This window comes from Biomphalaria glabrata, chromosome 14 (assembly GCF_947242115.1).
Source record: "Biomphalaria glabrata chromosome 14, xgBioGlab47.1, whole genome shotgun sequence".
Classification (NCBI taxonomy): Eukaryota; Metazoa; Mollusca; class Gastropoda; family Planorbidae; genus Biomphalaria; species Biomphalaria glabrata.
This window is the reverse complement of record NC_074724.1, coordinates 8,942,471-8,957,512: the sequence shown is the minus strand read 5'-3', so window position 1 is coordinate 8,957,512 and position 15,042 is coordinate 8,942,471. Positions and strand designations below refer to the sequence as shown.

The window sequence follows — 15,042 nt, the reverse complement described above, 5'->3', positions numbered from 1 at the left end:
TTTTTCTGTAAAATGTTTTAGATGTTTCGGATGTTCCTTCAAAGTTAAAGATAATTTACTCCTTATCCAAATTTCTCTCTGGACGACGGGGGATGAAAGTGAGCATGGTACGAATTCGGGACCGTCGAGATAATTAGTCCAGCGCACTTACCGATCGACCAGGCATAGCTATAAGCTTAATAACAAACTAATCAACTATTATTGATAAAGAATTATACTACACATTACGGCATGACAACTACCTGATATCTACAATATGACTGATGAACGATTTAAGATAATTTTAAGATAATTTAATATAATAATAATTTAAGATAATTTTTTGGTATTGAATTGTAATTGCAAAAGAAAATAACAGGCATCAAGATTGTACTTCAGCAACATCTTCTCGATGTCCTAGCACAGTAAGCCTATCAACAGAACTATTGTCATTTTCATTTAAATGGAACTAGAATAAGTATGTAGATCTAGCTAAATTAAAATCCTGATTTAGCTTTCTTAATATTTACATCTACTAGATCTACATCTAATTTGGATTAAGGTAGATGTAATGTAGATAATATTAACTCAAAACCCCAGGTAGGGTTTTTTAAACTCGAACCCTCTGGTAGGGTTTTTTTAAACTCGAACCCCCCCCCCCTGGTAGGGTTTTTTAAACTCAATACCCCCTGGTAGGGGGTTTTAAACTCAAAACCCTATGGTTGTGCTGGGGCAAGTGTTGGTTTAGTATTAAAATCTCACCTAAAATAAACAAAATCAAAGCAAACAAGATTACAAAGAGAGTTTGTGTTACACAAACTCAGAGGCGGCCCCCGTCGAAGTCGGATCCCTGTCGGATCTGCATATTCGCAAATAATATTCAAGAGGTGATTTAATTTTGATGTAAAATGTTTTACACGTTTCGGATGTTCCTTCAGAGTTGAAGATAATTACTTCCTAGTCCAAACCTCCCGCAGGACGACGGGGGATGGGAGCGGGCAGGGTTTGAACCCTGGGCCATCCATAAATCTGAACGACAGTCCAGCGCGCAAACCGCACGACCAGGCAGCCATCCGATGGTCAAAAGTAATAATGTTTCAAAGATTCATTTGCCGTAAATTTAAATTTAAATTTAATAAAAAAATAGTAGATTAGTTTTAGTATATTAAAACATTACAATATTGATCAAAACGTTTGGAAATGAAAATCTACACTTTTTTTTTTTACACTTTAAGTTTAGAAATTGAAATTCTACATCTTAATCTAGTCTATTTTAGTCTAAACTAGATCTAGAAATTCTAGATCTAGACTCTAAAATAATTTTAATTAGAATATAAATCCAGATCTAGATATACTGTAATAAAAATCTAGATCTAGTTTAAAAAATCTAGATTAGATCTAAATCAAGATATCATTCCTTTTTTAAACGCGAGTCACATAACGAGGCTTAATAAACATTACTATACCGAGTTCTTTTTTCATTTCATTTGAAGAATTAATTCCATATAACGTCAGAGGGAAAAAAAACACTACGTCACACGGCCTAGCTAGACTAAAAATCTCCTTCATCTATAAGAGCCATTTATCGAGTGTTCATAGACTTAGGTGCACCGAGTGCGTTCTTTAAGCATTTCATTTAAAGAATTCATTCCATATGACGTCAAAGGAAAAAAAAACACTACGTCACACGGCCTAGCTAGAATAAAAATCGCCTTCATCATTACGAGCCTTTTATCGAGTGTTCATAGACATTGGTGCACCGAGTGCGTTCTTTTAGCATTTCATTTAAAGAATTCATTCCATATGACGTCAAATGAAAAAAAAACACTACGTCACAAGGCCTAGCTAGACTAAAAATCACCTTTATCAACACGAGCCATTTCTCGAGTGTTCATAGACATTGGTGCACCGAGTGCGTTCTTTTAGCATTTCATTTAAAGAATTCATTCCATGTGACGTCAAAGGAAAAAAAAACACTACGTCACACGGCTTAGTTAGACTAAAATATGTTTTCATTAATACAAGCAATTTTTTCGAGGGTTAATAGACATTGGTGCACCGAGTGCGTTCTTTTAACATTACATTTAAAGAGTCCATTCATATGACGTCAAAGAAAAAAAATTCCATTACCTCACAATAGGCTAGTACCGGTACCATAAAAAAAAATGTCTTTATTTACACGAGATATTTAACGAGGGTTCATAGACATTGGTGCACTGAGTTCTAATAGATATTATTTAAAAAGGATCAAAGCCACATTGTTTTTGCGTTTTGTCTGTCAGTCGGTCTGTCCGTTATCTTGATATAAAAAAAACAACTAAAAGTTATTAAAAATTGATTAACCTTTATTTTACGTTTCAAAACATCGCAATAATTTTTAGGTATGAACACAATTGAAAAGTTTATATAATAGATTGTTCCGGATGTTTGTATAAATAGTAAAAGAAAAAGAGAATTTCAGATAAATGTAATACCGTTAATTAAATTTTTTGGATGGTCTCGTATAAAATTGAGATGTACTACAGCCACGTGGAGAGATTTTCATACCTTACTTTGGTGTTTGGATTCTGTTTTCCTTAAAAATCGGAACATAATATTAACGATAATTAGATTTTTTAATGTTTTAGGTAGAAAGTTAAATGTACTGTAAGAGAGTAGTGAGTTAAAATATTTTTCATAAAAATCCGTAAAAACATTATTTCGTAAATGAGAAGATTATTTGTTTATTAATTAGAAGAGGGAGTTCAAACAATTATTTGGCGTTAGTAGATTTTTAAATAAATTCGGAAATTTCTGGCGACGATTTGTAAGAAACAAAATCCGGAACTTTCTTTATCGATTACAAAACTTCTATGTTATGTTTTACAAGAAAATTAAATGTCTAAAAAGTAATTTTCAGTAATCAATTCTAGTAAATTACTTTTTTTAAAAGCCTTATGCGATTTCAAACAATCATTAGGCATAATTCATGTTTTATAAAACAATATCCGGAACATTTTTACACTTAATGAAATATAAGTCAGTATAGAGATTATGATTTAGCATTAATATGCTATTTACATAAAAAACGGAACAACATATTATTGATAATGTGTTTTTGCAACGTTTAAGCATGGAAATTGAATGTAATATAAGTTAGAAGAGCAAACAAACATTTGTTGGCGTTGATTAGTTTTGCACAAAAAAATCCGGAACAATCAATTTTAGATACTTAAAACTATTGAGATGTTATGGGAGGAACATTAAAGGGTAAATCAGATTTTCAATAGCTTTTAGAGTTCTAGTTTTTTAAATCTAATCGTGACTGACAGACCGACCAACAGACAAAACGCACAAAAATAAGCTTCTTTTATTCGGATGGGGGCACTAAACAAAAAATAAATAAAATCTGATTTTTAAAAAAAGTTTAAGGAATTGGTTTAGCACCTGATCATGTTGCGACGTTACGCTACTGCACGAAAATCGCTGCATAAAAAGTCCATTTAAAAAAATGTGCGTGATATTTACATACAAAGTGCATTATTAGCCTTTATAAACAAACAGAAATGTTTCCTTTTAATTTTAGCAGCTAGTTGACCAGAAAAAACGTCTTTAACTATTATTTGTATTTGTTGTAAACATTTCCTGTACATTTTAAAAATATATTTGACTTAGTGATACTGAAAATACACAAAAATTGTCCATCTTTGTTAGCATATTGTAACATTGCCTCCCTTACATTTACGTAATTGTTTTAGAATTGGTGTATTTTTATGAAAAAATCGCTTGCATAATTAATTTTATAAATTAAACGGTTTGCTTTTAGAAAACCAAAAGTAGCCGTTGCACCTAAACTTTTCAAGCCGGATTTAATGATGAAATAATATTTTTCATATCTCTTCTAGTTTTTGAGATCTGAGTGTGACAGACGGACAGACGGACAGACGGACAGACGGACATTTTGCACAAACCTAATAGCGGCTTTTTCCCCTTACGGGGGCCGCTAAAAATCAGTCACTAAATTCCGATCCCCCCAAAAAATCAATTACTGAATTCCGATTTCATTTCGGGGGGGGGTTGAACCCCAACCCCCCCCCCCCCCCCCTGGCTACGCCTATGATATATATACATATATATATATATATATATATATATATATACATATATATATATATATATATATATATATATATATATATATTCCCCAGGCTACGCCTACCCCCGAAATGATCGGAATTTAGTGACTGATTTTTTACTTAATTTCGTATATATTAGGTTATGAGGGTTTAAACCCCTTTAAGCGGGGTTTTCAGGTAAAATAATACCTCTTTAATATTTAATAACAAAGCAAATTACACACTAAAAATTCTATGAGTGTATTCAAAGGGGTTTCTAGTTTAAACTCCCTACAGTGGAGTTTGAAGCTGAAAAACTCTTCAATATAAATAAAAAAACAAATTACGCACTCAAAATGCTATGAGGGTTGTTAAAATGAATTTTGAGTTTAAGTCCCCTTTCAGAGGGGTTTGATGCTAAAAAAAATACCTCTTTAATAAAGAAAAAGCAAATTACACACTAAAATTATTTGAGCTTAGCCAAGCCAATTGGGGGTTTCGACTTTAAACCCCTCTCCTACAGATGGCTTTTCTTAAACGTTTAAACCCCTCCAGATGGTTTTTGAGTTTAAAATTCCACTACAGAGAGTTTTGAGGTGGAAAACCTCTATCTTCAATATTATTGTAAAGCAAACTACAGTTACCAAATTCTAAGACCGTAGCTAAATGGGGTTTTGAATTAAGAAAAAATACAGAGATTTTTTAGTTTAAAATCCACAACAGATGATTTTGACGATAAAACTTCCCTTTTCCATATAAAATCTAAAACAAACTACAATCACCTAATTCCAAGAGCTTTTTCAAGAGAGATTACACGTTTCTACCAGTGCCGGGGCTCCATTAATAAAGTGCTTTGAAAAGTCTGCCGAAATTGAAAAACACTAAATGTGGCTCAACAAAGATGACTAAGACAGATTTTAGGAGTCAGTTATAGAGAACGGGTCTAAATCAAGTATATCCTAAGCAGAATTGGGAGTCGACACATTAGTAAGGTTGTGACAGAGCGTCGCAATAGGTTTGCGGGACATGTTTTTCGACAAAATGAATTACGCATACTAAGGGTTGCGATGACATCCTAGTACAACTTGGCGCCAGTAAGGATGTAAGAATAGCATTTTAGGTTTTTGAAATAAAACTTTTTAATAGCAGGAAAATTTACAGTAGATACCTCAGAATATTCAATTTATTGGCTTTCAATACCAGAAATAGTGCTTGGTGGCGGGGCATCGCCCCGCGCTGGGGGAGCTCCAAGCGCTCCCCCAGACCCCATTGCTGGCAATGGCGGGGAATCTACAATTTTCCCATTAACTTCAGGAAGAAACATTCTAGGGCATAATAAACGTCTTCCGAACGAATGAAGGGTCAGAATGTAATAAAGATCATGTACACACACATACATAAATACTTTTTTTTTCGAGTCGGGGGCGGGGGGGTGTGTAGAAAAAAAATCCCCCCTACCCCCCTACCCCGAAAAGAAATCCTTATATATATATAAATATAGTCTAAATAAATATATATAAGGATTAAAGCCGCACTTTTTGTGCATCTTGTCTGTCAGTCTGTCTGTCATGTTAATATCGAAAAAAAGACTAAAAGCTTTTGAGCATCTGATTGACCTTTAAATTCCCTTCCGAAACAGCGCAATAGTAGTCTATCTGTGATCGGACTGCTCCTAAATAGAGTGACCGGAGCATGTCTGCTCAGGCTCCCTTTTCGTGGATTCCAGCTTCCGCACAGAGCAAAGTTTTCCTGAGGCCTTTCTTGCAATTTCCTGGATGTGCTTAAACATTTTTAGTTTGCGATCTAAAGTTACACCAAGGTACTTGGATGGCTTTTCCATGCTGAGAGACACTCTGTTAAGGGAAAGCCGGAAAGGTTGAATGAGAATGCCAGTTCCTAGTGTGAACAGAGAATAGACCGACTTGGAGGTGCTTATTTCTAGTCTCCATTTTTGTGTGTATGAGCAGAGCGTATGGAGATTTTCTTGCAACAATTTTTTATAGAGGTTGCGCTCCTTCCGAATTTCCAAAGGACAATATCATCAGCATACTCTAGCTTTTGGCATTTTGCTGAGCTGGTAGGTAATTTACGAAGGCCGTGTAAAGGAAACATGAGAGAACAGAGCCCTGGGGTAAACCGTGCTTGATGTCCATTTCCCCTGAGTCTTCTCCGTACATCCTTGTTCTTTTTGTACGCTCTTGTAAGAAGTTTATAATCCATCTGCTACGCTATGCACAAAGATGTTGACTTGATCTTTAGCGGACATTTCAGCCCTGAAACCAGACGCTCATTTACCATTTTTTGAGCCATCTTTCCCACACAGGATGTGAGTGAGATGGGCCTATAGCCTATAGCCCTCAGCAGTGGAAGCATCTTTTCCCTTTTTTTTATAGGAATAATGGTGGCACTTTTCAAGTCCTGGGCAGATGAGCAGGTTCTATTCGGAAATGCCAAGAAAACGGTACTTTCTCCCCCCCCCCCTTTTTTACATGCTTAAGCATTTCGGAGGTGATACCATCGCTCATAGAATTTGAGTGCGTAATTTTTATTTTATTTTATTATTTTTATTGAAGAGGTATTATATAAGCTTCAAATTTCGCTGGAGCGGGGTTTTAAATTCGAAACCCCTTTGGCTCTAGCGGATCCAGGGGGGGGGGGGGGGTAGGGGCGATTACCCCCCCCCCCCCTAAACTCGTAGGACGAATTTAGTAAAGAAATCACACAATTTGCATACGACTTTATTAGTTATGATAATAATATATACTAATTATTTATATTTCAACCTATTTTTAGATTTTTTCGCTCCCTTTCTAGTATGTTGGCCGATTTGGTGGGATGGGGAAGTGGCGATGGCATATATCACTCGAAAGTTAATGGTGAAGGGGGGGTGCGGTCCAATTTATTTTAGAAATCACAGCTTGTTAACAGAATCAATTAAATATCTATATCATTAAAACTTGTTATTGATATTTTAACCGATCATTATATTATGTCATTCCCCTGTTAGCCGATTGGGTGGGGTGGTGTGAGAGGCAAATACATCTACTGCTCTTCATCGCCAAAACCCTTTGGATATGGAGGTGGGCGGTCCTACTTTTATTTAGAAATCATAGTAAACAAAATTAGTTGAATTACTATATAGTTTTTATATTAAATGGCTACACTTCTGGTATCTAAGCCGATTCGGTAAGGTGGGGGCTGTTGCTTCTACTGCCCTCCCCACTCTAGCCCTCTGAGTGGGGGGGGGGTAGTCCTATGTTTATGGAAAAATTATAGTTTGTTAACAGAAATTTGTATATTATGTCGCACACAAACTCAAATTTTATCACTAGTAAATAAAAATGAAAAAGGGTTGTACCAGGTGGGAGGGGCGATATATGCAATCGCCTTCCGCCCATCGGAAAAACCAATACTTTTTTTGTATTTTAGTTAAGAAATTACATTTTGTTTTTAAAATATGTCTTTAATATAATTATATATGCTATATATTAAATTCTTATATCGAGTCGCCCCACCCCCTATTCTTTAATGACAAATGCACTCTTTGCGGAAATTCTAAAAAGGAGAGAGGATTAACGTTTTCACTTTACCGCCCTCTCCCCTTTCAAGACGAAATCATGACGTATAAAACATAAAAGTGAAACATTGCGACACAGTTTATGTAATAGCACTCAAATTTATCTTTTTGTTTTTAAAAAAAAAAAGACTTTGTTTTTGAAAATTTAGAATTCATACTAAATTTTTCATTATAAGAGTTACAATTATGATAAGCCCAAATATTATTTTTCTAGTCATCTTTTTCCAACCTTTACTTATAATGATATTTTGTGTTGTATAAAAAAAATGTGGTACTATAACCGTAACCTCCATGATCCATATCGAAGGTGCTGCTATAACTCACATTGTATGCTTGAATCCAAAAAATGCAAAAAAAAAATTAAGTTAAATCTAATTGGTTCACTTAATTTCTACTCCCACTTCCGAGAACTTTGAATTCTTGAATTGGAGTTCTGTAACAAAGCAAAGTTACAAACATGCCTATTGAACAAAATTTATCACTTACAAATAAGCATTTTTTTTCCGAATACATTTTTTTTTTCGGCTGCGATCCTGAAAGTCTTAAAATATTGTTATGACGTGGGATTTAATTAAAGAAAATAACTCTTCGATTCTCAGGATCGCTGGTATCTATCCGATTGCAGAAGCACAATGCAACTATGATTAATTAATATCCCTGATAAAAAGAAATACTGTCCTCAATCCTCAGTCAAGAAATCCAAACTCATAACTAAAGTTTTTTAACACACTAACACACTAGGAAAGGTCATTTACGTCCAACAGCATAAACAAAAGTCACCCTACTTCGCACGAGGAAAAAATGGTTAGTCAGAGAGGAACAGGGTTCAACAATATTGTTATAAACTTGGTGGTGGCACAGATGGGGGTAGTGGTGTGAGTGTAGTCAGCCGACGCAATTCGCCCCAGGCCAGCGCTAGACGAGCGGTCAACCGTGACGAGCTACGACGGTCAATCGAGTCGAGTATCAACAGGACGGTTCGGGAAGGATCGCCGTCGTGAACAGAGCTCATGAGCGTCACGAGAGTTGTAGTCATCTGACCACCTAGAAACGTCGAGCGGCGTTCTGTCCGGTTCAAGAAGGCCAGTAAGGACCCTATATAAAGAGCGGAGGTGTCGCAGTCAAGACGGTCGAGAAAAGGGGCTCAATACAGCGAGGTTCAGAGAGCGGGTTCGCGACAGGAGTTCAGAACACGGTCGACTACAGCACAGTTCAACGGTGTGGTTCTGTACGGAGCATTACAACGGTTCAGTGCGGAGTACTGTCAAGTACAGTTGAGACGAACGGCTCTTGATCTTGGTCTGTGATCGAGTCCGACACAACGAGCCCAAGTGTGTGAAGTCAGTCCTGAACTGTTGAACCCAGTGCAAGCCCGGAACGAGACGGAGAGGCCAGTGCAAGACTTGATACGGCGGAACGGTGTTATCGGAGAGATATTTGTTATCGCAGAGCTATTTGTACTGTTCTACGTGCTGCCAATTGTACAGTATTGGCTGTTATTTATGGACATTAAGAGAGCGGGTTCGCGACAGGAGTTCAGAACACGGTCGACTACAGCACAGTTCAACGGTGTGGTTCTGTACGGAGCATTACAACGGTTCAGTGCGGAGTACTGTCAAGTACAGTTGAGACGAACGGCTCTTGATCTTGGTCTGTGATCGAGTCCGACACAACGAGCCCAAGTGTGTGAAGTCAGTCCTGAACTGTTGAACCCAGTGCAAGCCCGGAACGAGACGGAGAGGCCAGTGCAAGACTTGATACGGCGGAACGGTGTTATCGGAGAGATATTTGTTATCGCAGAGCTATTTTTACTGTTCTACGTGCTGCCAATTGTACAGTATTGGCTGTTATTTATGGACATTAAACCTTTACGTTATTTTGGAGCCCTGACTTGTCAAGTTCTTTAAGTTGGTGGTGTATGGTGCAGTTTGCAGAGAGCCTGGATAGTGAGATTCGTAACAATATGATGGGTATTTTATCATTTCAAGGAGCAAATCGGTTGTTTTTGCAAAGTAGTAAGGGCCTGTCAATTCATATTAGAATATTTTTCCAATAAAATATTATTCAAAAGGTCCTTTTAAATAGGATGAATAATGATCTGTAGATGCCAGGATAATGCGTCTGTGCAGTGAAGAATGCAAGAAAACGATTTTGGCGTCGGAGCTTTCCCCCGATCCTCACTGGGGAAGCTGACAACGCTCCCAAGACCCCTAGCTGTCAACAGAAGGGCATCAACATGGCTGTTTTTTATTTTCAAATATTTATTTTTTCAGCGGCGATCCTAAAAGTCTTAATCTAAATATGTGGGGTGTCTTTTCTTTTCAAGGAACAAATCGGTTGTATTTGCAATGTAGTAAAAGCTTGTAAATTTATATTAGAATAATAAATTTTGAGTAAAACATTTAAAAAGTCCTTTTTAAAAAGATAAATATTGAGCTGTAGATGTCCGGATAATGCGTTTCTGTAGTGAAGAATGCAAGAAAACACTTTTGGCGTCGGTGCTTATATATGGTTTGCGCGCGTTTATGCTTAGTGTTAGGGTTTACAGGGCATTGGGGTTAAGGTTTGAATAAAAATCGCCTCCCACTCCAATGTTCTGGATCCATTAGTGCTTTGGCTAAGATCATAGAATTTTGAGTGTTTAATTTGCTTTTTTTTATATTGAAGATGTATTTGTAGCTTCAACCCCCCCCCCTCCCACTGAAGGGGTTTTTAAATTCAAAACCCATTTGTTTAGGCTCCTAGAATTGTGAGTGTGTAATTTGCTTTTTTATATTAAAGAGGTGGCTTTTAGCTGCGAACTCCGCTGGTGGGCCGTTTTAAACACAAAACCCCTCTTGTTTACTTTATTAGAATCTTGTGACTGATGTATGGATGGTCTTTTACTAAGAGGGGGATTTATCGTAAATTTCGGAAGGATGGGGGGTAAAATCAAAACCACCTTTATCTATGCTCGTGGAATTTCAGAATTCTCGTTTACATAATTTTGATTTTCTTGTTTTGTTTTTGTAGAATAGGGTAGTCCTAATTTAACTGCAAGACCCCCTGGTAAAGGGTTTTAAACTCAAAGCACCATTGGCTGCGCTGGGGCAAGTGATGGTTTAGTAGTAAAGTCTCTCATAAAATAAACAAATTCAAAGCAAAAAATCAGTAACTGAATTCCAATTGGCTTGGTGGGGGGGGGGGGAAATTTCGCCAATCAAATACAAATAATGTTATTTTTAGTTTTAAAAAATGGACTTTCTCTTTTCATATTTATTAGAATTTACAGAATTTAGATACCGGTATCTTGGTAACTTTTTAAATTAATTAATTAATTTTTTTTTTAAACTGGCTTCTGAGAAGTGATATATTGATCGTTAGATAAAAAGATAGATGTAGTTTGGCAATAGACATTTTCTTGTAATGCAGATGTAGATGAAATATAATAGTTATTTTGATGCATTTTTTTTACAGATTTATTAGAATCCATAGTCAGCCAACCAACGCTTACAGACTATATAAATCTGGGTAAGTTTTTTTTGTTTTATTTTTAAGTAATTAATTTTTATTTTTTTTTTGCAATTGGTTTCTTAGCAGTTTAAAAATGATTTTTAGATAAAAAAAAACTAGATGTAGTTTGGAAATGTACACATATTCGTATAAGGCGCGGTGGCTGAACGGTAAAGCGTTTGGCTTCCGAACTGGGGACCCAGGTTCGAATCCTGGTGAAGACTGGGGTTTTTAATTTCGAGTCCACCCAGCTCTAATGTTAGTTAGGAAAAAGTAAAGGCGGTTGGTCGTTGTGCTGGCCACATGACACCCTTGTTTACCGTAGGCCACAGAAACAGATGAGCTTTACATCATCTGCCCTATAGACCACAAGATCTAAAAGGGGAACTTTACTACATGTAGATAAATTAAAAGAGTTATTTTGCCGTAATTTTTTTTTACAAATTTATCAGAATACATAATCAGCAAATCAACGCTTAAATACATTGAAGATAGGCCTATAGGTAACAGTTCTTATTTTATTTATTTATTATTATTATTTCGTTTTTTTTTGTTTTTTTTTTTGCAATTAATTGTTAGATACAAAGATAGTTGTAGATTGGAAATGTACTCATATTCGTATAATGTACATGTGGTTGAAATATAATAGTTTTTTTTTTGGCTGTAATATTTATTTACAGATTTATCCGAATCCAAAGTCCTCAAACCTACGCTTACAGACCTTAAAAATCTGTGTAACTTATTTTTTTATTTTATTAATGTTTTTTTTTTTTTTTTTTGCAATTGGTTTCTTAGCAGTTTAAAATTGATTGTTAGATAAAAAGATAGATGTAGATTGGCAATGTACACAAATTCGTATAATGTACATGTAGATGAAATAAAAGAGTTATTTTGCCCTAAATTTTTTTTACAGATTTATCACAATCCATAATCAGAAAATTAACGCTTAGACACTTTGTGGATAGGCATATAGGTAAAAATTCTTTTATTTTTTTTTTTTCGCGATTGCTTTCTTAGCAGTTTAAAATTGATTGTTAGATAAAATAACAGATGTAGTTTCGCAATGTAGGCATATTCATTTAATGAAGATGAATGTTAATAGTTATTTTGATGTAAAATATGTTTACAGATTTGTCAGAATCCAAATTCAGCAAACCAATCCTTACAGACTTACAAAATCTTGGTAAAATTTTTTTTTTATTTTATTATTATTTGTTTATTTGCGATTGGTTTCCTAGCAGTTGAAAATTGATTGTAAGTTAAAAACATAGATGTAGTTTGACAATGCACAAAATTCGTATAATGTACGTGTAGACAAAACAAAATTTTTATTTTGATGTAAATTTTTTCTACAGATTTATTAAAATCCATAATTAGCAAATTAACGCTTCTACACTTCAAAGATATAGGTAACAGTTCTTTTTTTTCCAAATTGTTTTCTTAGCAGTTTAAAATTGATTGTTAGATAAAAAGATAAATGTAGTTTGGCAATGTACACATATTCGTATAATGTACATGTAGATGAAATATAATAGTTTTTTTTTTTTTGGTGTAAAATATATTTAGAGATTATCCGAATCAATAGTCCTCACACCAACGCTTACAGACTTAAAAATTCTTGGAAATTGCGATTGGTTTCTTAGCAGTTTAAAATTGATTGTTAGATAAAAAGATAGATGTAGTTTTGTAATGTTGGCATATTCATATAATGAAGATTAATGATAATAGTTATTTTGATGTAAAATTTATTTACAGATTTGTCAGAATCCAAAGTCAGCAAACTAATCCCTACAGACTTAAAAAATCCGGGTATCATTTTTTATTTATTTTATTATTATCTTTTTATTTGCGATTGGTTTCCTAGCAGTTTAAAATTGATTGTGAGATAAAAATTTAGATGTAGTTTGACAATGTACACATATTTGTATAATGTAGATGTAGATGAAATAAAATAGTAATTTTGGTGTAAAATTTGTTTACAGATTTGAAAGAATCCATAGTCAGCAAACCAATTCTTACAGACTTTAAAAATCTGGGTAATTTTTTTTTTTAATTGTATTAATTTTGTTTTTTTTTCCGATTGGTTTCTTAGCAGTTGAAAATTGATTGTTAGATAAAAAGATAGATGTAGTTTGGTGTAAAATTTGGCTAACTATCTTTTTATTTTTTCTTAATTTTATTTTTTTGTATTTATTTATTTCGCAATTTGTTTCTTAGCAGTTTAAAATTCATTGTTAGATTAAAAGATAGATGTAGTTTCGAAATGTACACATTTTCACATATTCGTATAATGTAGATGTAGATCAGTGGTTTTCAACGGGGGTGGTATCGCCCGCTGGGGCGTTTTCGTGATTTTGGGGGGCAATGGGAGCCAAAGTTGTGATAGCAGGCTCTGGGCATAAAGGGAAATGAAAAAACTAGGTGCACAGAAACAAAACAAATTAAAAAAAAAAATTAAAATTAAAGCTGGCAAACTAAATACAGACAAATTTCTTAACTTACTTCTAATTTAAGGACAGAGACAATGTTAGAAATTGAGTTCGGTAATTCCATTTTCTTTTTTAAAATTCTTACTCTTTTGATGCAAATTTTTTTTACAGATTTTGCAAGAGAGAAGTGCGATTTCACATAAATAGAAATAAGAGCAATTTCATAAAAAAAATACGGATCAACCAATTTTTGTAAATAAGAAGAAGATTATTTTTTTAGAAGAGGGATTTCAAACAGTTATTTGGCGTTAGTAGATTTTTCATATAAAATTCATAACATTGTTGGCAATGATTTGTAAGAAAATGTAAATAATGAAGTTAGATTTCTTTTTCAAAACCAAATCTGTAACAGTCTTTAATGATAAAAAAACAACGTATGCTATGTTTCATCAAGAAATTTCAATGGAAAACTAAGTATAAAAAAATATTTTCAATAATCGTTTCTTGTTAATTACTTTCTTTTTTAAAATCCCGAACAACCTATTGTCGAATTTTTTGAATAAAAAAAGGCATTTGAAGTAAATTTGTTATAAGTTGAATATATAGAACAATTGGATATCGATAGTGAAACTATAGTGACTTATTGTCCAAGAATATAAGGATAATGTAAGTCAACGATGATAATTCAAATAATCGTTTCACATATTTCTTTTATAAAACAATATCTGGAACAACTTCATAGTTCTTCATAGTTCATTGCACGAAAATTACATGTAATAGAAGAGAAAACAAACATTCGTTGTCATTGATTTTTTTCACAAAAAAAATCTATTATAGATACTTAAAGCTATTGCAATGTTTTGGAAGGAACATTAAAGGTTAAATTAGATTTTTAATAGCGTTTAGAGTTATTGTTGTTGTTTTTATGATGGACAGACCGACCAACAGACAAAACGCACAAAAAAAGGCGGCTTTTATCCTGATGGGGACACTAAACAAAAAATAAATAAAATCTGATTATTAAAAAAATTTAAGGAATGTTTAGCACCATATCATGCCGTGGAGTTATGCTATTACTGCACGAAAGTCGCTGCATAAAAAGTCCATTTTAAAAAATGTGCGTAATATTTACCTAAAAAGTGCATTCTTAGCCTTTATAAACATAAATAATTTCTTTTAATTTCAGCAGCTAGTTGACCAGAAAAAACCACTTTAACTAATATTTATAATAATGTTGTAAATATTTCTTGTACATTTTATAAATATATTAGATTAAGTGATACTAAAAATACACACAAAAATTGTCTTTCTTTGTTAACATAATGTAACATTATCTCCCTTACATTTACGTAATAGTTTTAGAATTTGTGAATTTTTATGAATAAATCACATGCATAATTAGTTTTATAAACTAAACGATTTGCTTTTAGAAAACCCAAAGTAGCCGTTGAACCTAAACTTTTCAAGCCGC

General features: G+C 34.0%; 1 protein-coding gene across 2 annotated transcripts in view; it reads left to right on the top strand.

Annotated features, from left to right (window-relative positions):
- Positions 1-15,042, top strand: part of LOC106051968 (uncharacterized) — a 58,565-nt gene that overhangs the window by 18,698 nt on the left and 24,825 nt on the right. For both annotated transcript variants that reach the window (XM_056011402.1, XM_056011401.1), the window contains exons 7-13: positions 11,107-11,160; positions 11,823-11,876; positions 12,056-12,115; positions 12,272-12,325; positions 12,498-12,551; positions 12,898-12,951; positions 13,125-13,178. In XM_056011402.1, the coding sequence (XP_055867377.1) occupies positions 11,107-11,160; positions 11,823-11,876; positions 12,056-12,115; positions 12,272-12,325; positions 12,498-12,551; positions 12,898-12,951; positions 13,125-13,178 (384 nt within the window). The remainder of the gene's footprint in view (positions 1-11,106; positions 11,161-11,822; positions 11,877-12,055; positions 12,116-12,271; positions 12,326-12,497; positions 12,552-12,897; positions 12,952-13,124; positions 13,179-15,042) is intronic.